The 26413-nt window shown below is 27.1% G+C and overlaps 2 protein-coding genes across 5 annotated transcripts in view; both read right to left on the reverse strand.

The window, feature by feature from the left end:
- ths (thisbe) overlaps window positions 1-26413 on the reverse strand; it is a 298573-nt gene that overhangs the window by 197315 nt on the left and 74845 nt on the right. The gene's annotated exons all lie outside the window — the stretch shown is intronic.
- Window positions 20323-24632, reverse strand: LOC142237688 (uncharacterized). The gene is made up of 3 exons (XM_075309080.1): window positions 24569-24632; window positions 24168-24478; window positions 20323-20484 (listed from the first exon to the last, which is right to left on the reverse strand). Exons 1-3 carry the CDS (start codon window positions 24630-24632, stop codon window positions 20323-20325), a joined length of 537 nt encoding a protein of 178 aa, XP_075165195.1.

The raw sequence follows: 26413 nt of genomic DNA on the forward strand, positions 1-26413 counted from the left end.
AAGACAGTGTTAAAAAGTTTTACGATACCTTGCCATCGGCAAGTGTTATCGCAACCCAAGTAATTCGATTGTGGATGACAGCCTTTAGTAGAAGTTCCTACGCAATCCATGGTGGAGGGTACATAAGATTCGGCCTGGCCGAACTTACGGCCGTATATACTTGTTTTTCTTTAATTATTTAATTATAAGTTGAATGCAATTTTTTATGGCCGCAAAGTTAGAAAGTCCACTTTTATGAAATTTTAAAAAGTCGAAATATCGGGAAAATTCAGAATTTTGCAAAGGTCGAAGAGTTGAAAATGTACACCCTCAAATAATCGCTTCTCTATTATATGTTCAAACCAGCTTTGCAAGAAATATCTATTAATTTGGATACTTGAGCAACATTATATTTGTTCTATATGATCGTATTATATGTTTGGATGCAGTTTGACCCAAACAAAACAATAGGGTTGTCCATGCACGCAATTCTCCGCTCAAGCCAAAAGCCCGGCTGATTGTTTTCCATTATCTTTGTTGCTCTCTCTTTTCTCTGAATACACGTCTTAATATGCTAACTAAATAATATTTCGATATAAGCATGTCAAATTATTGGGAAGGACTCATCAAAAAAGCCAAATCTAATGCACTCATAACAGGTTGGCTGATAAGTCCCCGGTCCGACACATAGATGGCGTCGCTAGTATTAAATGTATATCATTTTTATATAGTACCAACCTTCAAATGATTCGTGTTAAAATTTGACGTCTGTAAGTCAATTACGTTGTGAGATAGAGCGTCTTTTGTGAAGCAACTTTTTGAAAAAAAGGAATTTCGTGTTTTGATAAAATACTGTTTTCTGAAGGGAAAAAAATACGGTGGAAGCAAAAACTTGGCTTGATAATGAGTTTCCGGACTCTGCCCCAGGGAAATCAACAATAATTGATTGGTATGCAAAATTCAAGCGTGGTAAAATGAGCACGGAGGACGGTGAACGCAGTGTACGCCCGAAAGAGGTGGTTACCGACGAAAACATCAAAACAATTCACAAAGTGATTTTGAATGACCGTAAAATGAAGTTTATCGAGATAGCAGAGGCCTTAAAGATATCAAAGGAACGTGTTGGTCATATCATTCATCAATATTTGGATATGCGAAAGCTCTGTGCAAAGTGGGTGCCGCGCGAGCTCACATTTGGCCAAAAACAACAACGTGTTGATGATTCTGTTTGCAGCTGTTAACTCGTAATACACCCGAGTTTTTCCGTCGATATGTGACAATAGATGAAACATGGCTCCATCACTACACTCCTGAATCCAATCGACAGTCGGCTGAGTGGACAGCGACCGGTGAACCGTCTCCGAAGCGTGGATAGACTCAAAAGTCCGCTGGCAAAGTAATGGCCTCTGTTTTTTGGGATGCGCATGGAATAATTTTTATCGATTATCTTGAGAAGGGCGTTATTGGAGCGTTTGAAGGTCGAAGAAGTAAAAAGTGTTGTTCCACCAAGACAACACACCGTGCCACAAGTCATTGAGAACGATGGCAAAAATTCACGAATTGGGCTTCGAATTGCTTCCCCACCCACTGTATTCTCCAGATCTGGCCCCCAGCGACTTTTTCTTGTACTCAGACCTCAAAAGGATGCTCGCAGGGAAAAAATTTGGCTGCAATGAAGAGGTGATCGCCGAAACTGAGGCCTATTTTGAGGCAAAACCGAAGGAGTACTACCAAAATGGTATCAAAAAAGTGGAAGGTCGCTATAATCGTTGTATCGTTCTTGAAGGGAACTACGTTTAATAACAAAAACGAATTTTGACAAAAAATGTGTTTTTCTTTGTTAGACCGGGGACTTATCAGCCAACCTGTTACAAGCACAAATTTCCGCAACAACATACAAGCAGTTGAAGTGTAATAGCAAATAGCTCTTATTTCATTATCTCTCCCCCCCCCCCTCTCTCTCACCCTCTCTCTGTTTTATGTTGATGTCTATCATCAAAAATCTAGGTCTACGTCTTTATTTTATTCTCTACACACGCAATATCTCTCTTTCTCTCTGAGTAACATATCTCAACATGTGTATGTTTACTCGAAATTTCTAAATAAATATATATTTACGCCCCAACATTTTATGTTTATTTAGGAACATTACATTTTTGCACTGAAAAATATTGACTATTTGGTTTTCATTCCTAGTGTTTGTAGTGTTTCTTTTAATTGGAAAAAGCCAATTGTCTTCTTTTGAAAAAAAAAAAATTAACAATTCAAATTTTCCGAATTTGAAAAACATAAAAATTTGAAAAGTCGACTTTTTCGATTCTAATCACTTGTTTGTGTTTAACGTGTTCGGGTAGAGTGCCTCCAACTTCTTTGAGGTTCTCTAAACATTGCGGATTTCCTTTATCTTCTACATCGAGGCTTTACCAAAATTTTACAATTGATTTTGGTTAGGAAAATCCGTTTTTTTTCTAGCGCCACACTGTGGCGCTAGAAAAAAATTGTTAGGGGGCGGACCCTGAGTCGATGTTGCCATTTCCGTCTATCCGCCCACCGTCTATCTGTGAAAACATTTTTGTGATCAAAGTCTACGTTATAGTTTTAATACAAACGACTTCAAATTTAACACAAGTATTTGCGTTTGGCGTTATATTCTAAACGCTATTGAAATCCGTTCAAATTTAGACATATCTTTCATTTATATCTTTCGCCCGATATGCACATATATGACCTTAGAACCCATAGTTTTACGCTGATTTGCTTTAAATTTTGCACAAAGAGTACAATTAATGGAGCCTTACAATGTGCCAAATTTGTACGAAATCAGTTCGGATTCAGATATAGCTCCCGTATATATCATTCGCCCGACATACTCTCATATGACCACCGGAGGTTAAAATTTCACTTCGATTTACTTATAATTTTGCACAGCTAGTAGAATTACCATTCGGTCAAATTCGCTTCAGATTTAGATACAGCTCCCATATTTTATATCTTTCACTCGATTTAGATTCATATGGCCACGAAGGCCAAAGTTTCACTTCATAAAATTTTCAAATTGTGTCAAAATTTATTTCTATAGAAAATTGTGTCAAAAATTTATTTCTATAGAAAATTTTGTCAAAAGTTTATTTCTATAGAAAATATTGCCACAATTTTATTTCTATATAAAATTTTGCCAATTTTTTTTCTGTAGAAAATTTTATTTCTTTGTCAAAATTTTAATTTTATTTCTATAGAAAATTTTGTCGAAATTTTATTTCTATAGAAAATTTTGTTAAAATTTTATTTCTATAAAAATTTTTGTCAACATTTTATTTCTATAGAAAATTTTGTTAAAATTTTATTTCTATAAAAATTTTTGTCAAAATTTTATTTCTATAGAAAATTTTGTCAAAATTTTATTTCTATAAAAAATTTTGTCAAAAGTTTAATTCTATAGAAAATTTTGCCAAAATTTTATTTCTATATAAAATTTTGCCAAAATTTTATTTCTGTAGAAAATTTTGTCAAAATTGTATTTCTTTGTCAAAATTTTAATTTTATTTCTATAGAAAATTTTGTCAAAATTTTATTTCTATAGAAAATTTTGTCAAAATTTTATTTCTATAGAAAATTTTGTCGAAATTTTATTTCTATAGAAAATTTTGTTAAAATTTTATTTCTATAAAAATTTTTTTCAAAATTTTATTTCTATAGAAAACTTTGTCAAAATTTTATTTCTATAAAAAATTTTGTCAAAAGTTTAATTCTATAGAAAATTTTGCCAAAATTTTTTTTTTTAATTTTGCACAGCTAGTAGAATTACCATTCGGTCAAAATCGCTTCAGATTTAGATACAGCTCCCATATTTTATATCTTTCATTCGATTTAGATTCATATGGCCACGAAGGCCAAAGTTTCACTTCATAAAATTTTCAAATTGTGTCAAAATTTATTTCTATAGGAAATTGTGTCAAAAATTTATTTCTATAGAACATTTTGTCAAAAGTTTATTTCTATAGAAAATATTGCCAAAATTTTATTTTTATATAAAATTTTGCCATTTTTTTTCTGCAGAAAATTTTGTCAAAATTGTATTTCTTTGTCAAAATTTTAATTTTATTTCTATAGAAAATTTTGTCGAAATTTTATTTCTATAGAAAATTTTGTTAAAATTTTATTTCTATAAAAATTTTTGTCAAAATTTTATTTCTATAGAAAATTTTGTCGAAATTTTATTTCTATAGAAAATTTTGTTAAAATTTTATTTCTATAAAAATTTTTGTCAAAATTTTATTTCTATAGAAAATTTTGTCAAAATTTTATTTCTATAAAAAATTTTGTCAAAGGTTTAATTCTATAGAAAATGTAGCCAAAATTTTATTTCTATATAAAATTTTGCCAAAATTTTTTTTCTGTAGAAAATTTTATCAAAATTGTATTTCTTTGTCAAAATTTTAGTATTATTTCTATAGCAAATTTTGTCAAAAGTTTAATTCTATAGAAAATTTTGCCAAAATTTAAATTTTATAGAAAATTTTGTCAAAATTTTATTTCTATAGAAAATTCTGTCAAAATTTTATTTCTACAAAAATTTTTGTCAAAATTTTATTTCTATAGAAAATTTTGTCAAAATTTTATTTCTATAGAAAATTTTGTCGAAATTTTATTTCTATAGAAAATTTTGTCAAAATTTTATTTCTATAAAAATTTTTGTCAACATTTTATTTCTATAGAAAATTTTGTCAACAATTTATTTCTATAGAAAATTATGTCAAAATTTATTTCTATAGAAAATTGTGTCAAAAATTTATTTCTATAGAAAATTGTGTCAAAAATTTATTTCTATAGAAAATTTTGTCAAAATTTTATTTCTATGTAAAATTGTGTCCAAATTTTTTTTTCTATAGAAAATTTCGTCAAAATTTTATTTCTATAAAAATTTTTGTCAAAATTTTATTTCTATAGAAAACTAGCGTAACCCGGCCCGCTTCGCTGCGCCTTCCGAAGCGTATTTGGAGGAACATTTTGCATTAACTTAGTCAACTATATCCTTCGTGCTGAAAACAAATTCGATAAGATTTCAATTCTTTTAATCAAATCGGACTACTTGATTTTTCGTTTATAGGTACAAATACGGCGGGAGAGGGTGTACCCTTTCCTCCAAATTTTTTTAATAATGTTCTGTATTCAAGCAGTTGGACAATCTTCTATATTTCTTGTGAATTTTAAGTGGGGTTTGTCAAGGAAAGGTATCCTTCTCCTCAACATATCTGAAAATTAAGCACTATATTATAATAACATACAAAGAATTACTGTTTCCCATCCAATAAATCGGAAAAAGCAAAAGTAGTAAAAAAATTTACCACATTAGCATGGGAGCCACCGTGGTGCAATGGTTAGCATGCCCGCCTTGCATACACAAGGTCGTGGGTTCGATTCCTGCTTCGACCGAACACCAAAAAGTTTTCCAGCGGTGGATTTTCCCACCTCAGTAATGGTGGTGACATTTCTGAGGGTTTCAAAGCTTCTCTAAGTGGTTTCACTGCAATGTGGAACGCCGTTCGGACTCGGCTATAAAAAGGAGGTCCCTTGTCATTGAGCTTAACATGGAATCGGGCAGCACTCAGTGATAAGAGAGAAGTTCACCAATGTGGTATCACAGTGGACTGAATAGTCTAAGTGAGCCTGATACATCAGGCTGCCACCTAACCTAACCTAACCTAACCTACCACATTAGCATTTGCTAAAATGTTGGAAAATGATGTACCCTCTACGTTGGCTGCCAATTTCATGTAAATTTAAGTTCTTTACTAAAAAGAAGTCTGGCAGAAGCCTGTACAAAAATCATAAAATTATGTACCGAGTTCCCATTTACGGACAACCCTCTACTTTCAATTTAAGAAAAAAAAACGGACAAAACGGAACCCTCTCCCCACCTTCGCTCCACTCCGACCTGATATCGGACTATCACGTACCCTATATTAATTTTGCAACTACTCAATGGTCCCTATAAATTCTATCGAAGTAAATCGATAAAGTTTATTTCAATTTTCCCCTTCCCCAACCAGATATCGAAAAATCATATACTAATTTAAAAATTATGTATAAATTTAATCACCTCCTGCCATGTCCCTGTAAATTTCAAGTAGATCGGAGATGTTTAAATTTTGCTCTATTGTTTTAAAGGGACGTCACTTTCCCCGATACAATATCGACACCCCTAACCTTCCCTGAAAATTCTTGAAACTTTCCTTCAAGTGTGGGGCAAGGAAGGTTGCCTCTTCGTTCGTAACCTTCCCCCACTGCTTTTGTAAATTTCAAGAAAACTTAAATTTTTTTTTTGTAGTTTTAGAGGAGGACCTCCTCCCCGACCAAATGTCGAAAAGCGTATCTTTTGTAAACGTCCCAGAAAATGTCAAGCAAATTATAAGCCTAAAGGGGCGGCCTCTCTTCCGTCCAAATATCACAAAATCAGGTATCAACTATTACGGTTGACGGAGGTTACGATCTCTCCCCAGTCCTCTGTAAATTTCAAGTAACTCGGTAAAGTTTAATTGTTTCTCTGTATGTACTTAAGAGAAGCGGATGTCTCCCTATGCCCTTTTATTTTTATTAAAAAATCAGGAACCTGATATAAATTTCGTAACCCATTTTTTCTGTAAAATTTCAGTCGGGGGAGTTTAGTTTTGTTTGAACTTCAAAAAAAAAAAACAAAATTTGGGCAAAGGGGTGGTCCCTCTCCCCGATCAAATATCGGAAAATAATGTAGCGGATTTTTGTCTACATGCCAACCCCAACATTCAATGAAAATTTCAAGCAAATCGCATAATTTTGTTCCAAGTTTCAAAACGTAGGGCAAGGGGGAGGTCCCCCTCCCCATCCACATATGAAATCATCGGGTACCCCATATTAATTCCATAACCTCACCACATATTCTCTGTAGATCTCAGATAATTTAGAGAATTTTAGTTTTTTCACTGTACTTTAAAAAAAGTCGAACAAAGGAGTGGCCCCCCTCCGCCACCAAATATCGAAATAAAAAGTAGCGGATCATTGTCTAGATGCCAACCCCAATCTTCAACGAAAATTTCAACCAAATCGGTCAACTTTGGTCCAATTTTCAAAAAGTCCGACAAAGGGGAGGTGTCAAAAAATGAGGTACCCTATTTTCACCACATGAACGCCCCCTACGATCTCTGAAAGTTTCAAGTAAATCGGTTCAGCCGTTTCGGAGCCAACTCGGTACATACAAACAAACAAACATAAATTGAATTTTATATATATAGATTTTGTCAAAATTTTATTTCTATAGAAAATTTTGTCAAAATTTTATTTCAATAGAAAATTTTGTCAAATTTTATTTCTAGAAAATTTGTGAAGTACCAACAAGTTGGAGAGTAATATTTTTTAAAATCTACCAACACATCAACAATTCCACCAATCTATCAAACAATAAATAATATACCATTTTTGGTAGAATTCTAACAACTGCGGCAACCGTGCTGCATTTCCGATTATAATATTAAGTTTAGAGATTTTGTAGAAGTCTTAAAATTTTGCCAAATTCGAATCAGATTTAATATGGTGCCATATATAAGCCTTTATTTGTGGCACCCAAAAAATTTTAACATTTTTAGATGGGGTCCAAAAATTTGATTTACAAAATGGTGCAGATTATAATAGACTTTTTTTATTTGTTTTTTTCTTTTTTTTTTGAAAACTGTGAGTTTTAAACTCACTTTATTCAGAAGCTAGAGTGATCCTCACAATATTTATAGGGGCTTGTGAAAAACTCATATTACTTTTTATATAATTTTTTTATTTAAAACATATTCATGTAAATACAAATAATACCAATTTTGTGATTATTGAAAATATCCAATAATCACAAAAAATAATTTGAAAAAACCCCAACACCCAAAAAGATATACATATAGTAAATAAATTTATGGTCGATATATACACAGAAGAAAATTTTACGAAAATTTTTCCAATTAAAATCTTAATTGAGTTTTAAAAAATATTCAATTAAAATTCAATTGATTTAATAAATTTTTTTTAATTGGAACAAAAATCAATCACAAAAATTTATAGTATCAATTAATGTTTTAATTGGATAAATTAATGTTTTAATTGGATCAATTATTTTTTTAATTGATACTATCATTTCTGTGATTGAAGACATTTCAATTAAAAAATTAATTGGATCAATTAATTTCGTGATTGAATCATAAAAAAAGATTTTTTGTGTGTATGGAAACTCTTGGTTATAAATATCCTAATAAATTTTCAAATCCAATTTCAAACGACAAACCATATCGAAACTTTTACTATTGCGTTTGCCATAATAGTTCACCGCCACCATTCTATAATCACCGGGCCTTAGAAATACAGGAACACTATTCGAATCCATGCGATAATTACGAATACTATAACGATCCTATTGGAAATAAGAAATAAATTTCTATAAATTAAAAATTATATATATAAAAAATTAAGTAAAAAGTTATATATAAAATAAAACTAAATCAAATAAAATAAAATAAAATAAAATAAGATAAAATAAAATCAAATAAAATAAAACAATAAAAAATAAAAATAATGTATACAATGAATCTGTCAAAAGTGGACAGCAAGGACGGCCTCAATTTTGTCCAAATTTGGGAGGTGTCCACATATGAGAGATATAAGATTTTAATTTTATTGTGATAACATATCTAATGTGTCTTCACAATTGTCCCCTTTAAGGAGGTTTCACTGTATTGTAAAATTTCCATTAATTTCGTCATTGAACTCACCGGAGCCATGGGACAATTTTCCATTATATTCCCATTTTTTAGAGCCATACGAAACCATGAAGTGATCATACTTTCACGTGAAAGTTCACTTAAAAATTTGCACACATCAAAATCATAGGAAAATAGAGTTTGATACGATTCTGAATTATCAATACGCAGTTGTATACCAACTTGACCACGTAAACCATAATTCAAAGGTTTAATGACAACGGCATCAATATTGAAGGAGCCCTCATTAATCCAGGCAGTTAAATTGCTCATATATATTTTGCCAAACACAGATGTTACACCAGTGAAGTTTGATGAACGGCCTAGGATTATGATGATTATTTGAAAATTGCTTCCAATTGCTTAACGAAATTGCAAAAACTATTCTTAGATTTACCCAAAGTGAGATCCATATGTCCGCAGGTGAATAAAAGAAGGCCTAAGATTTTTAAAAATTCCATTTTCCTTGGCAAAAATAGTAAATTTTGATTACGTCTTGTTAAAGCTTGAATTTATTATAAAATTTTTATTGAAAATTAGACTTTATATAAGATATAAAGGATAATTATGAATTTTCTATGGCTCATTTACAAAAAGTTTTAGTGATTTGCTGATATTGATTACAGTGGAAAATTAGGTAGAAATAAAATAAAAACTGCAATTATTGATTCTCTCATTATAATCAAATTTTATTATCACATCATAGCCTTTTATTTCTACGTGGTAGTTTTTGTATAGCTTGGAGAAATGGAATTTTGACAAAATTATCTATAGAAATAAAATTTTTCTATATAGAAATACAATTTTGACAAAATGTTCTATGTAAATAAAATGTTTGTTTTTTATTGTTGGTTTCTACTTCAATCATATTTGTTGTTTTGATCTCAGCTTTAAAACTGTTGCGTTGACTAAACCACAAAAGTAGCTTAACCAACAGAGGAAAAGAAAGTTTGTCAAATTTATTTGGGCACACCCTATAGACTGCAAGATGGTTCAATGGACGCAAAACTTTATTTCTATAGAAATTTTCAGTCTATAGGGCTTTGCCCAAATAAATTTGACAAACATTCTTTTCCTCTGTTGGCTAAGCTACACTTGCAGTTAAGTCAACGCAGTGGTTTTAAAGCTGAGATCAAAACAACAAATAAAATTTTGACAATATTTTCTATAGAAATAAAATTTTGACAAAATTTTCTAGAGAAATAAAATTTTGACAAAATTTTCTATACAAATAAAATTTTGACAAAATTTTCTATACAAATAAAATTTTGACAAAGAAATAACATTTTTACAAAATTTTCTATACAAATTAAAATTTGACAAATTTTCTTTGGAAAAAAAATTTTGAAAAAAAAAATTTTTATAAACGTAATATTTTGACAAAATTTTCTACAGAAATAAAATTTTGACAACATTTTCTATAGATATAAAATTTTGAAAAAAAAATTCTAAAAAAATAGAATTTTGACAAAATTTTATATAGAAATAAAATTTTGACAAAAGTTTCTATAGAAATACAATTTTGACAAAATTTTCCATAGAAATAAACTGTTTAAGTGTGGTTCAATCAAGTGTGGTTTAAACTATTCAAGTGTGGTTTATTGTTGGGTTTAATGAACTACCCGAATTTTTTCTCCCAAATAAATTGGAAATAAAATTTTGACCAATGTTTCTATAAAAATAAAATTTTGACAAATATTTCTATAGAAATAAAATTTTGACAAAATTTTCAATGAACTAAAATTGTCACAAAATTTTCTATGGAAATAAAATTTTGACAAAAATATCTATAGAAATAAAATTTTGACAAAGTTTTCTATATAGAAATAAAACTTCGACAAATTTGACAAAAGGTTTTACATGATTTTGTCAAAATTTTATTTCTATAGAAAATTTTGTCAACATTTTTTTTCTATAGAAAATTTTGTCAAGATTTTATTTCTATAGAAAATTTTGTCAAAATTTTATTTCTATAGAAAATTTTGTCAAAATGTTATTTCTATAGAAAATTTTGTCAAAATTTTATTTCTATACAACATTTTGTAAAAATTTTATTTCTATAGAAAATTTTGTCAAAATTTTATTTCTATACAACATTTTGTCAAGATTTTTGTTTCTATAGGAAATTATATCAAAAATTTATTTCTATAGAAAATTTTGTCAAACTTTTATTTCTATAGAAAATTTTGTCAATTTGTTTTCTATAGAAAATTGTGCTAAATTTTATTCCATCGAAAATTTTGTCAAAATTTTATTTCTCTAAGAATTTTGTAAAAATTGTATTTCTATAGAAAATTTTGTCAAAATTTTATTTCTATAGAAAATTTTGTCAAAATTTTATTTCTATAGAAAATTTTGTCAAAATTTTTGTTTCTATAGGAAATTATATCAAAAATGTATTTCTATAGAAAATTTTGTGAAAATTTTATTTTTATAGAAAATTTTGTCAAAATTTTATTTCTATAGGAAATTTTGTCAAACTTTTATTTCTATAGAAAATTTTGTCAAAATTTTTGTTTCTATAGGAAATTTAGTCAAAATTTTATTTCAATAAGAATTTTCTCAAAATTTTTGTTTCTATAGGAAAGTTTGTCAAAATTGTATTTCTACCGGGTGGTTAAATTGTAAGGGCCGATGTTGAATGTGAACCACACCTAAACGCCATTTTTTTTTTCGAATTTTATTTGACATTTCTCTATCTCAGACTTACTCAATTTGAACCATGGAGAGATACACAATCCAACAACGTGTTAAATGGTTCCAAGAAATGGCAACAGTGGATGGTCAATTTTCGAAGAAAATCATCTTCAGTGATGAGGCACATTTTCACCTCAGTGGATTCGTCAACACGTGAACAGAATTGCCGCAATTGGGCGAATGAGAATCCAAGAGTGATTGTCGAAAAACCAATGCACCCACAAAGAGTGACTGTTTGGTGCGGTTTATGGTCTGGCGGCATCATCGGGCCGTATTTTTTCCAAAATGGGATCGGTCAGGCAGTTACTGTGAATGGTGTTCGCTATCGTGAGATGATAACGAACTTTTTATGGTCCGAATTGGAAGATATGGATGTGGACGATATGTGGTTTCAGCAGGACGGTGCCACTTGCCACACAGCTAACGAAACAATGCGCAACAAATCCAATGGCCGTGTTATCTCACGTAATGGCGATGTCAATTGGCCGCCAATATCATGTGATTTGACACCGTTGGACTTTTTTCTTTGGGATTATTTGAAAGAAAAGGTGTACGTCGATAAGCCAGCAACAATACAAGAGCTAAAGGATGAGATAATTCGGCACATTAACGGCATAGAACCTCCATAATGCCTCAGCGTCATCGAAAATTTGGACCACCGGATGGAGGTGTGCCACCGAGGTCGCGGCGCACATTTGTCTGATATTTTGCTCCATACATAATTGAGCAATACCAATATATCATAATAAAATAAAATTACAAAAATTTCCTAAATAGTTTGTGTTTTATTCAAAATCAACATCGGCCCTTGAAATTTTAACCACCCCTTTATAAGAATTTTGTCAAAATTTTTGTTTCTATAGGAAATTTTGTCAAAATTTAATTTCTATAGAAAATTTTGTCAAAATTTCATTTGTATAGAAAATTTTGTCAAAATTTCATTTCTATAGAAAATTTTGTCAAAATTTTATTTCTATAGAAAATTTTGTCAACATTTTAATTTCTATAGAAAATGTTGTCAAAATTTTATTGCTGTAGAGAATTTTGTCAAAATTTTATTTCTATAGAAAATTTTGTCAAAATTTTATTTCTATAGAAAATGTTGTCAAAACTTTATTTCTATAGGAAATTATATAAAAATTTTATTTCTATAGAAAATTTTGTCAACATTTTATTTCTATAGAAAATTTTGTCAAAATTTCATTTCTATAGAAAATTTTATCAAAATTTTATTTTTATAGAAAATTTGGGCAACATTTTAATTTCTATAGAAAATGTTGTCAAAATTTCTATAGAAAATTTTGTCAAAATTTTATTTCTATAGAAAATTTTGTCAAAATTTTGTTCTATAGAAAATTTTGTCAACATTTTAATTTCTATAGAAAATGTAGTCAAAATTTTATTTCTATAGAAAATGTTGTCAAAATTTTATTTCTATAGGAAATTATATCAAAATTTTATTTCTATAGAAAATGTTGTCAAAACTTTATTTCTATAGGAAATTATATCAAAATTTTATTTCTATAGAAAATTTTGTCAACATTTTATTTCTATAGAAAATTTTGTCAAAATTTCATTTCTATAGAAAATTTTATCAAAATTTTATTTTTATAGAAAATTTGGGCAACATTTTAATTTCTATAGAAAATGTTGTCAAAATTTTATTTCTGTAGAGAATTTTGTCAAAATTTTATTTCTATAGACAATAAGTTGAAACTTGTAAAACTGACTTAAATTTTCCTATACCTCAACATATATCTATCAAGCAATAGATCATAAATGCAAAATTTGAGAAAATGATTAAAAACTATATCAGATTTTATTATTTGTCATATTGTTTTACTAACATAGTGATCCGCCCAGACTATAATCCGATTTAAATTTTAAGTCTAGAGATTTTGTAGAAGTCTTCAAATTTTTTCCAACTCGAATCCAATTTAATATGACACCGAACAAATTTGAAGGATATGAGATGGGGTCGCAAAAGTAGATCTACAAAGTTGTGCAGGTTTTAATAGGCATTCTTTATTTTTTTTTTTAACTGAGAGTTTAAATTCACTTTATTTAGTGAGAGTAATTCTTAAAGAATTTGTATTTTGTCAAGAGTTAAAAAAAAGTCATAATACATTTTGTATAATTTATTTATTTAAAACACATTTAAGTAATTACAAAAAAAAAATCCCAACAACCAAAAAAATATACATATAATAAATAAATCCATGGTCGATATATATATGGTCATAAATATCCTAATATATTTTCAAATCCACTTTCAAACGATAAACCATATCGAAACTTTTACTATTGCGTTTGCCATAATAATTCACCGCCAACATTCTATAATCACCGGGCCTTAGAAATACAGGAATGCTATTCGAATCCATGCGATAATTACGAATACTATAACGATCCTATTAGAAATAAGAAATAAAATTAGATACAAAAAAATCAAGTAAACAAATTATATATAAAATTAAACAAAATAAAATAAAATAAAATAAAATAAAAAGAAATAAAATAAAAAGAAATAAAATAAAATAAAATAAAATAAAATAAAATAAAATAAAATAAAAAAAAAATAAAATAAAAAAAAAAATAAAATAAAATAAAATAAAATAAAGTAAAATAAAATAAAACAAGATAAAGTAAAATAAAATAAAATAAAATAAAACAAAATGAAAATAAAATAAAATAAAATTTGAAAAATAATGTATACAGTGAATCTGTCAAAAGTGGACAACAATGGTAGCCTCAATTTTGTCCAAATTTGGGAGATGCCCACATATGGGAGATATAAGGGTTTAATAGCGAATGTGTCTTCACAATTGTCCCCTTTAGAGAGATTTCACTGTATTGTAAAATCTCCATTAATTTCTTCATTGAACTCACCGGAGCCATGGGACAATTTTCCATTATATTCCCATTTTTTAGAGCCACACGAAACCATGATGTGATCATACTTTCACGTGAAAGTTCACTTAATAATTTGCACACATCAAAATCATACGACAATAGAGTTTGATAGGTTTCTGAGTTTTCAATACGCAGTTGTATACCAACTTGACCACGTAAACCATAATCCAAAGGTTTAATGACAACTGCACCAAGATTGAAGGAACCCTCATTAACCCATGCGGTGAAATTGCTCATATATTTATTGCCAAACATATAGGTTACACCAGTGAAATTTGATAAACGGCCTAGGATTATGATGATTATTTGAAAATTTTAAAGAAATTGCAAAATATATTCTTTGATGTACCCAAAGTGAAATCCAAATGTCCGCAGATAATTAATAGAAGTCCTACGATTTTAAAAAATTCCATTTTCCTTGGCAAAAAGAGAAAATTTTGTTACGTCTTGTTAAAGTTTGAATTTATAATAAAATTTTTAGTGAAAATTAGACTTTATATAGGATATAAAGGACAATTATGAATTCTTTATGGCTCATTTACCAAAAAATTTTAATGATTTTCTGATATTGATTACAGTGAAAAACTAGGTAAAATAAGCCAACGAAATATTCCAATTTTTGATTGTCTTATTAAAATCAAATTTTATTCTTACATCATAGCTTTTTATTTCTACGTCGTAGTTTTTGTATAGCTTGGATATATTGGTCTGATACTTCGTAATTTATGGTTTCTTGTGAAAATCCGAGTCGATTTAGCCATGGCATTTTGACCATCCAACATTTTCTATAGAAACAAAATTTTTACAAAATATCCTATAGAATTAAAATTTTGACAAAATTTTCTTATGGAAATAAAATTTTGACAAAATTTTCCTATAGAAATAAAATTTTGACAAAATTTTGCAATAGAAATAAAATATTGACAAAGTTTTCTATAGAAATAAAATTTTGACAAAATTTTCCTATAGAAATAAAATTTTGAAAAAATTTTCCTATAGAAATAAAATTTTGACAAAATTTTGCTATAGAAATAAAATTTCGACAAAATTTTTTATAGAAATAAAATTTTGACAAAATGTTGCTATAGAAATAAAATTTTGACAAAATTTTCTAAAGAAATAAAATTTTGACAAATTTTTCCTATAGAAATAAAATTTTGACAAAATTTTGCAATAGAAATAAAATTTTGACAAAATGTTCTATAGAAATAAAATTTTGACAAAATTTTCTAAAGAAATAAATTTTTGACAAAATTTTCTATAGAAAAAAAATTTAACAAAATTTTCTAAAGAAATAACATTTTGACAAAATTTTCTATAGAAACGAAATTTTGACATTTTCTATAGAAAAAAAATTGACAAAATTTTCTATAGAAAAAAAAAATTGACAAAATTTTTCTATAGAAATAAAATTTTCCCAACATTTTCTACAAAACTAACATTTTGAAAAATTTTTCGATAAAAATAAATAGTTGACAAAATTATCGATAAAAGTAAAATGTTAACAAAATGTTGCTATAGAAATAAAAATTTTGACAAAATTTTCCCATAGAAATAAAATCTTGACAAAATTTTGTTATAGAAATAAAATTTTGACAAAATTTTTTATAAAAATAAAATTTTTATAACATTTTCTAAAGAAATAAAATAGTGACAAAATTTTTTATAGAAATAAAATTTTTATAAAATTATTTAAAGAAATAAAATGTTGACAACATTTTCTATAGAAATGAAATTTTGACAGCATTTTCTATAGAAAAAAATTTGACAAAATTTTCTAAAGAAATAAAATTTTGACAAAATTTTCTATAGAAATAAAATTTTGACAAAATTTCTCTTGAAATAAACTGTTGACAAAATTTTGCAAAGAAATAAAATTTTCTATTGAAATAAAATTTTGACAAAATTTTCTATAGAAATAAAATTTTGACAAAATGTTGCTATAGACAAAAATTTCGACAAAATTTTCTATAGAAATAAAATTTTGACAAAATTTTGCTATAGAAATAAAATTTTGACAAAATTTTCTATAGAAATAAAATTCTGAAAAAATTTTCTATAGAAATAAAATTTTTGTCGTTTTTTTATTTCAGCTTAAAACCATACATTGACTAAACTACAAGAGTAGCTTAACCAACAGAGGAAAAGAATGTTTGTCAAATTTATTTGGGCAAAGCCCTATAGACTGCAAGATGGTTGGATGGACGCACGTTTCGGAATTACCACATTCCTCATCAGCATCCTCTACTTGCAGCAAAACTATCAACCAATTATCAGAATAAATTCAGGCAGTTTATTAAACCCAACAAAAACCACACTTGAACCCTCCGAAAAAAGGTTTTACATTGATAGCCGGCTTATGCCAAATAAATTCGAAACAAACATATCTCTTTTCCTATGCCACTGTCAAACATTCTTTTCCTCTGTTGGTTAAGCTACTCTTGTAGTTTAGTCAATGTATGGTTTTAAGCTGAAATAAAAAAACGACAACAATGCTTAAAGAACAAAACCAACAATAACAAAACAAAACAAATGGAAAAAGAAGAGGAGGCACGCTCAAAATAAACCCAGCCATGTGAATTCAAATCGATGATTTGACAGTGGCATAGGAAAAGAGATATGTTTGTTTCGAATTTATTTGGCATAAGCCGGCTATCAATGTAAAACCTTTTTTCGGAGGGTTCAAGTGTGGTTTTTGTTGGGTTTAATAAACTGCCTGAATTTATTCTGATAATTGGTTGATAGTTTTGCTGCAAGTAGAGGATGCTGATGAGGAATGTGGTAATTCCGAAACGTGCGTCCATCCAACCATCTTGCAGTCTATAGGGCTTTGCCCAAATAAATTTGACAAACATTCTTTTCCTCTGTTGGTTAAGCTACTCTTGTAGTTTAGTCAATGTATGGTTTTAAGCTGAAATAAAAAAACGACAACAATGCTTAAAGAACAAAACCAACAATAACAAAACAAAACAAATGAAAAAATAAAATTTTGACAAAATTTTTTATAGAAATAAAATTTTTATAATATTATCTAAAGAAATAAAATGTTGACAAAATTTTCTATAGAAATAAAATGTTGACAAAATTTTCTAAAGAAATAAAACTTTGACAAAATTTTCTAAAGAAATAAAATGTTGACAAGATTTTCTAAAGAAATACATTTTTGACAAAATTTTCTATAGAAAAAAAAAAATTTGACAACATTTTCTTTAGAAATAAAATTTTGACAAAATTTTCTATAGAAATAAAATTTTGACAAAATTTTCTATAAAAATAAAATTTTGACAAAATTTTCTGTAGAAATAAAATTTTGACGAAATTTCCTACAGAAATAAAATTTTGACAAAATTTTCTATAGAAATAAAATTTTGACAAAATTGTCTATAAAAATAAAATTTTGACAAAATTTTCTATTGAAATAAAATTTTGACAAAATTTTCTATAGAAATTTTGAGAAAATTTTCTGTAGAAATAAAATGTTGACAAAATTTTTCTATAGAAATAAAATGTTGACAAAATTTTCCATAGAAAGAAACTGTTGACAAAATTTTCCATAGAAATAAAATTTTGACAAAATTTTCTATTAAAATAAAATTCTGACAAAATTTTCTATCGAAATAAAATTTTGCTATAGAAATAAAATTTTGACAAAATTTTGCTATAGAAATAAAATTTTAACAAAATTTTTTATAAAAATAAAATTCTTATACAATTTTCTAAAAAATAAAATGTTGACAAAATTTTTTATAGAAATAAAATTTTGACAACATTTTCTATAGAAATAAAATTTTGACAAAATTTTCTATAAAAATAAAATGGTGATCAAATTTTGCTATAAAAATAAAATTTTTACAAAATTTTCTATAGAAACAAAATTTTGACAAAATTTTCTAAAGAAATAAAATTTTGACAACATTTTCTATAGAAATAAAATTTTGACAAAATTTTCTATAGAAATAAAATTTTGACAAAATTTTCTAAAGAAATAAAATGTTGACAAAATTTTTTATAGATATAAAATTTTTATAAAATTATCTAAAGAAATAAAATGTTGACAACATTTTCTATAGAAATAAAATTTTGACATCATTTTCTATAGAAATAAAATTTTGACAAAATTTTCTATAAAAATAAAATTTTGACAAAATTTTCTATAGAAATAAAATTTTGACAACATTTTCTTTAGAAATAAAATTTTGACAACATTTTCTTTAGAAATAAAATTTTGACAAAATTTTCTATAGAAATAAAATTTTGACAAAATTTTCTATAGAAATAAAATTTTGACAAAATTTTTTAAAGAAATAAAATTTTGACGAAATTTCCTATAGAAATAAAATTTTGACAAAATTTTCTATAGAAATAAAATTTTGACAAAATTGTCTATAAAAATAAAATTTTGACAAAATTTTCTATTGAAATAAAATTTTGACAAAATTTTCTATAGAAATTTTGAGAAAATTTTCTATAGAAATAAAATTTTGACAAAATTTTTCTATAGAAATAAAATGTTGACAAAATTTTCCATAGAAATAAACAGTGGACAAAATTTTCCATAGAAATAAAATTTTGACAAAATTTTCTATCAAAATAAAATTCTGACAAAATTTTCTATAGAAATAAAATTTTGACAAAATTTGGTATAGAAATAAAATTTTGACAACATTTTGCTATGGAAATTAAATTTTGACAAAATTTTGCTATAGAAATAAAATTTTGACAAAATTTTTTATAAAAATAAAATTCTTATACAATTTTCTAAAAAATAAAATGTTGACAAAATTTTTTATAGAAATAAAATTTTGACAACATTTTCTATAGAAATAAAATTTTGACAAAATTTTCTATAAAAATAAAATGTTGACCAAATTTTGCTATAGAAATAAAATTTTTACAAAATTTTCTATAGAAATAAAATTTTGACAAAAATTTTCTACAGAAATAAAATGTTGACACCATTTTCTATAGAAATAAAATTTTGACAACATTTTCTATAGAAATAAAATTTTGACAAAATTTTCTAAAGAAATAAAATTTTGACAACATTTTCTATAAAACTAAAATTTTGAAAAAATTTTCGATAGAAATAAAAATTTGACAAAATTATCTTAAAAGTAAAATGTTAATAAAATTTTCTGTAGAAATAAAATTTTGATAAACTTCAAAATACGTTTTTTTAAGTTTGTAGATTTTTGGTAAAATTTTCTGAAATTTTTTGTAGACTATATTTGGCACGAGCGGCAACCGTGCTGAAGCACCGGCACTGAGCAATATTACCTATTGTGTCTTTGGTAATATTGCTCAGTGCCGGTGCTTGAGCACTGTTGCCACTCGTGCCTAAAATAGTCTACCAAAATTTTAAGAAAATTTTTCCAAATCTCTAACAACTTAAAGAACAATGTATTTTGAAGTTTGTCAAAATTGTATTTCTACAGAAAATTTTATCTTCTGCTGGGTGTTGCAAATATATGCGCACTAACTGTTCTACGGCATAAACACGAAACTAATTTTTTAGGTTTAGCAAAGAGTTGCGGATATTTTTTAACCTTTATTTCGGGGCATTAGCGTCTTTTACAGGCTGTTGGTTTAGGAAAATCTGAATATGTAAAAGAGATATCTGAAATATATGGTAATTAAACAACCATTGAATATTTTTTGTTTTGAAAATAAGGAGTCGTAAGTAAGCTCCCTTTATTCAGAAGTTAGAATAATCAAACCAAAAATATTTATATATTTACCAGAGGGCTCTTAAAGACAATTCCTTTTAATTGTTTAAATAATTTATTTATTTAAAACACATTAAAGTAAATAAAAATAATAATAATACCCAAAAATAGTAAGCTAGATATGTGTTTAATAATCAAATAAAATTATTTAAAAAATAACCCCAACACCAGAAAAATATATGTACATGTAGTTAGAAATCCATGGGTGATATATATGGAAATACTTGGTCATTAATTTCCTAATAGATTTTCAAATCCAATTTCAAACGACAAACCAAATCGAAACTTTTAGTATTACGTTTGCCATAATAGTTCAACGCCAATATTCTATAATCGCCGGGCCTTAGAAATACAGGAATACTATTCGAATCCATGCGATAATTGCGAATACTGTAACGATCCTATTAGAAATAAGAAAGAAATTTCTATAAATTAAAAATTATATATACAAAAAAAAATTATTGCATCATATGTAAGAAAATTATATATAAAATAAAATAAAATTAAATTAAATAAAACGAAATAAAACAAAATAGAACGAAATAAAATAAAAGTAAAAATAAAAATAAAATAAAATAAAACGAAATTAAATAAAAATAATATAATATAAAATGAAATAAACAAAATAAAATAAAATAAAAATTAAATGAAATAAAATGAAACAAAATAAAATAAAAATAATGTAAAATAAAATAAAATAAACAAAATAAAATTAAATGAAATAAAATAAAATAAAATAAAATAAAATAAAATGAAACAATATAAAATAAAAATAATGTAAAATAAAATAAAATAAAAGTGGTTTTCAATTTATAGACAATAAAAATCCTCTGATAAAGTCGACATACATCGACGAAACGTTGGGAAACGTGTAATTAAAATTGTTTTATTTACGCGCTAGGTCCTATTAGCTAAAGAAACATCATCCAAAAAAGTATATTTAAAAAAGCGATCCAAATTATCATAATTGAAATAAAATAAAATAAAATAAAATAAAATAAAATAAAATAAAATAAAATAAAATATCATAAAATAAAATAAAACATAAAAATAAAAGTAAAATAAAATAAAATTAAAATTAAAATTAAAATTAAAATTAAAATTAAAATTAAAATTAAAGTTAAAATTAAAATTAAAATTAAAATTAAAATTAAAATTAAAATTAAAATTAAAATTAAAATTAAAATTAAAATTAAAATTAAAATTAAAATTAAAATTAAAATTAAAATTAAAGTTAAAGTTAAAATTAAAATTAAAATAAAAATAAAATAAAATAAAATAAAACGAAATAAAATAAAATAAAAATAAAATAAAATAAACTAAAATAATATAAAATAAAATGAAATAAAATAAAATTTAAAAATAAAATAAAATAAAATAAAATAAAATGAAAATAAAACTAAAATGAAATAAAATAATATATTATGAAACGAAATAAAACAAAAATTAACTAAAATAAAATAAAATTGTCTATAAATTGTTTTTCAATTTATAGACAATAAAAAATCCCTTGATAATGTCGACATACATCGACGAAACGTTGGGAAACGTGTAATTAAAAATTGTTCTATTTACGCGCTAGGCCCTATTAACTACAGAGACGTCATCCAAAAAAGTACATTTTAAAAAGTGACTAAAAATTATCATAATTGAAATAAAATAAAATAAAATAAAATAAAATAAAATAAAATAAAACAAAAAAATAAAATAAAATAAAACAAAAATAAAATAAAATAAAATAAAAAATACATAAAAATAAAATAAAATTGTTTATAAATTGTTTTTTTTTTTTTTTCAATTTATAGGCAATAAAAAATCCCTTGATAATGTCGACATACACCGACGAAATGTTGGAAAAAATGTAATTAAAAATTATTTAATTTACGCGCTAGGCCATATTAACTAAAGGAACATCATCCAAAAAAGTATATATAACAAGTATATACGGCCGTAAGTTCGGCCAGGCCGAATCTTATGTACCCTCCACCGTGGATTGCGTAGGAACTTCTACTAAAGGCTGCCATCCACAATCGAATTACTTGGGTTGCGATAACACTTGCCAATGGCAAGGTATCGTAAAACTTTTTAACACTGTCTTCTAAATTGTAAGTTAGCCCATACGGGGTATATATTAAACAAAAAAAGGCCGATTAAATACGTATATAATCTAGTTTGACAAAATTTTCTATAGAAATAAAATTTTGACAAAATTTTCTATAGAAATGAAACCTTGACAAAATTTTCTATAGAAATAAAATTTTGACAAATTTTTCTATAGAAATAAAAATTTGACAAAATTTTCTATAGAAATAAAAACTTGACAAAATTTTCTATAGAAATAAAATGTTGACAAAATTTTCTATGGAAGTAAAATGTTGACAAAATTTTCTATAGCAATACAATTTTGACAAAAATTTCTATAGAAATAAAATGTTGACAAAATTTTGTATAGAAATAAAACTTTGACAAAATTTTGTATAGAAATAAAATGTTGACAAAATTTTCTACAGAAATAAATTTTTTACAAAATTTTCTATAGAAATAAACTTTTGACAAACATTTCTATAGAATAAACTTTTGACAAAACTTTCTATAGAAATGCAATTTTAACAAAACTTTCTATAGTAATAAAATTTGACAAAATTTTCTATGGAAATAAAGTTTTGGTAGATTACAAAAATTTTCTATAGAAATAAAATTTTGACAAAATTTTCTATGGAAATAAAATTTTGACAAACATTTGTATAGAAATAAACTTTTGACAAAACTTTCTATAGAAATGAAATTTTGACAAAACTTTCTATAGTAATAAAATTTGACAAAATTTTCTATGGAAATAAAGTTTTGGTAGATTATTTTTGGCGATATGGACCAATTTTTGTGTAATAAGTCATCGGCTATATATAACTTAAGACCGATATGGACCAATTTTTACATGGCTGTTAGAGGCCATATATTGACAAAATGTACCAAATTTCAACCGTATCGGATGAATTTTGCTCTTCCAAGAGGCTCTTGAGGTCAAATCTGGGGATCGGTTTATATGGGGGCTATATATAATTATGGACCGATATGGACCAATTTTTGCATGGTTGTTAGAGGCCGTATACTAACATCAGGTACCAAATTTCAACCGGATCGGATGAATTTGGCCCCTCCAAAAGTCTCCGGAGGTCAAATCTGGGGATCGGTTTATATGGGGGCTATATATAATTATTGACCGATATGGATCAATTTTTGCATGGTTGTTAGAGACCATATACTAACATCAGGTACCAAATTTCAATCGGATCGGATGAATTTTGCCCCTCCAAGAGGCTCCGGAGGTCAAATCTGGGGATCGGTTTATATGGGGGCTATATATAATTATGGACCGATATGGACCAATTTTTGCATGGTTGTTAGAGACCGTATACTAAGACCACGTACCAAATTTCAACAGGATCGGATGAATTTTGCTGCTCCGGGAGGCTCCCCAAGCCAAATTTGGGGATCGGTTTATATGGGGGCTATACGTAAACGTGGTCCGATATGGCCCATTTTCAATACCATCCGACCTACATCAATAACAACTACTTGTGCCAAGTTTCAAGTCGATAGCTTGTTTCGTTCGGAAGTTAGCGTGATTTCCACAGACGGACGGACAGCCGGACAGACGGACGGACGGACGGACAGACGGACAGACGGACGGACGGACGGACGGACATGCTTAGATCGACTCAGAATTTCACCACGACCCAGAATATATATACTTTATGGGGTCTTAGAGCAATATTTCGATGTGTTACAAACGGAATGACAAAGTTAATATACCCCCATCCTATGGTGGAGGGTATAAAAAGGTGGTCAGAAATTATCATAATTAAAATAAAATAAAATAAAATAAATATATACAGTGAAACCCGTCAAATGTGGACATTCATGATGGTTTCAATTTATCCACCGTATGAGAACTTAATTTTATTGTGATAATATGGCAAACGTCTCTTCACAATGGTCCATTTTTTTTGAGCGGTATCCTCTCAGAGTGTTTGAGAGATTTCACTGTATCAAAATATCCCTTCAATCTCTTCATTGAACTTACCGCCGGAACAGGACAATTTTCCATCATATTACCATATTTTAGAGCAATACGCAACCATGAGTTGATCATAGTATCTCGTGATATTTCATTTAAAAGTTTACACAAATCAAAATCATGCGAAAATAGAGTTTGATATTTTTGGGAATTTTCAATACGCAATTGTATACCAACTTGACCACGTAAACCATAATCCAACGGTTTGGCAATAATGGCATCAACATTGAAGGCACCCTCATTAATCCACATCGTTAAATTGCTCATATATTTATTGCCAAACATAGAGCTTACACCAGTGAAATTTGATAAACGGCCTAGGATTTAGGATTATTTAACACATATTTCAATTGTTAAAAAAATGCCAAAATTATAAAAAAAATTGCCAAAAATATTCTAAGATTTACCCAAAGCAAAATCCAAATGACCGCCGATGATTAATAGAAGACTTAAGATTTTAGAAAAATCCATTTTATGTGGCACGAATAGAAAAATTTTCGAACATTTTATTGAAGCTTGAATTTGTTATTAAATTTAGTAAAATTAGTGAAAATGAGACTATATAGTCAATAATTATATTATGCTTCATTTACTAAATAATACTAGAGATTTTATAATTTTGATTACTGTGAAAAATTAGATAGCAATAAGCCAAAAAAATTGTTTTTCAATTGCAAAACCATTAAAAAAATCATTAAAATCAAATTTTATTGACAAATTAAAGTTGTTTAGTTCTACTTAGCAATTTTATACGGCTTGAAAATATTACTCTGTTATCCCATGAATTATATTTTCTGGTTTCATGAAAATTTGGGTCGTTTGTGCCATGGCCTTTTGTCCGTCCATTTGGGACCATAAAATCCCATCCCCCAGATTTGAATTCTTCATGAATTTTTAATAGCCATCACCAAAGGAAGATGATGGCAATGTTGACATTATTTTTCTAACCCTTTTTCCAAAATTGGAATAATTTCCACAAATCCACAAATCCCAAATTTGAAATAAAGTTCCTCACAAAAATCCCCAATAAATTTTTTACAAGTTTATATAAAAAACTGAACCAATAGCCTGCTGAAGAAAATCAGTAAAATTTTAAAAATTGGTAAAATTTTTGTCATACCATCTAGCGAGTTACAATAGGCTCAAGATGTCGAAACACAAAACCAGGATACCGGTGATTGTCTTTCAAAATGCTCGAGAAATTAAAATGGATGAACTTATGAATGAAAATTGAATTCGAAATACTCAAGGGATAAAATTGGGTGGTAGACCAGTATGACGGTGAACCATTATCATCATTTCTATATTTATGGGATATGTTGTTCGAACCAGAAGAGGGGATAATATTTAGACCCGAGTCCTTAAGAAAATTTTTCACAAATGTCGAAAAATTTCTTAGCCAAGCTGAGTAAAATTATAAATTAGCTCATGAACCTTCAAAACAAAAGTAAAACAAGTAAGGAAAGTCTAAAGTCGGGCGGGCCGACTATATTATACCCTGCACCACTTTGTAGATCTAAATTTTCGATACCTTCAAATGTGTTGGGGGCTATATAAGGTTTGTCCCAAATACATACATTTAAATATCACTCGATCTGGACAGAATTCGATAGACTTCTACAAAATCTATAGACTCAAAATTTAAGTCGGCTAATGCACTAGGGTGGAACACAATGTTAGTAAAAAAATATGGAAAACATTTAAATCTGAAGCAACTTTAAGGAAACTTCACAAAAGTTTATTTATGATTTATCGCTCGATATATATGTATTAGAAGTTTAGGAAAATTAGAGTCATTTTTACAAATTTTCGACTAAGCAGTGGCGATTTTACAAGGAAAGTGTTGGTATTTTGACCATTTTTGTCGAAATCAGAAAAACATATATATGGGAGCTATATCTAAATCTGAACCGATTTCAACCAAATTTGGCTCGCATAGCTACAATGCTTATTCTACACCCTGTGCAAAATTTCAACTAAATCGGAGTTAAAAATTGGCCTCTGTGGTCATATGAGTGTAAATCGGGCGAAAGCTATATATAAGAGCTATATCTAAATCTGAACCGATTCTAACCAAATTTGGCACGCATAGCTACAATACTAATTCTACTCCTTGTGTAAAATTTCAATTAAATCCAAGAAAAAGATTGGCCACCGTGGTCATATGAGTGTAAATCGGGCGAACGATATATATGGGAGCTATATCTAAATCTGAACCGATTTCAATAAAATTTGGCACCCTTGACTACACT

Source organism: Haematobia irritans, chromosome 5, assembly GCF_050003625.1.
Source record: "Haematobia irritans isolate KBUSLIRL chromosome 5, ASM5000362v1, whole genome shotgun sequence".
NCBI lineage: Eukaryota > Metazoa > Arthropoda > Insecta > Diptera > Muscidae > Haematobia > Haematobia irritans.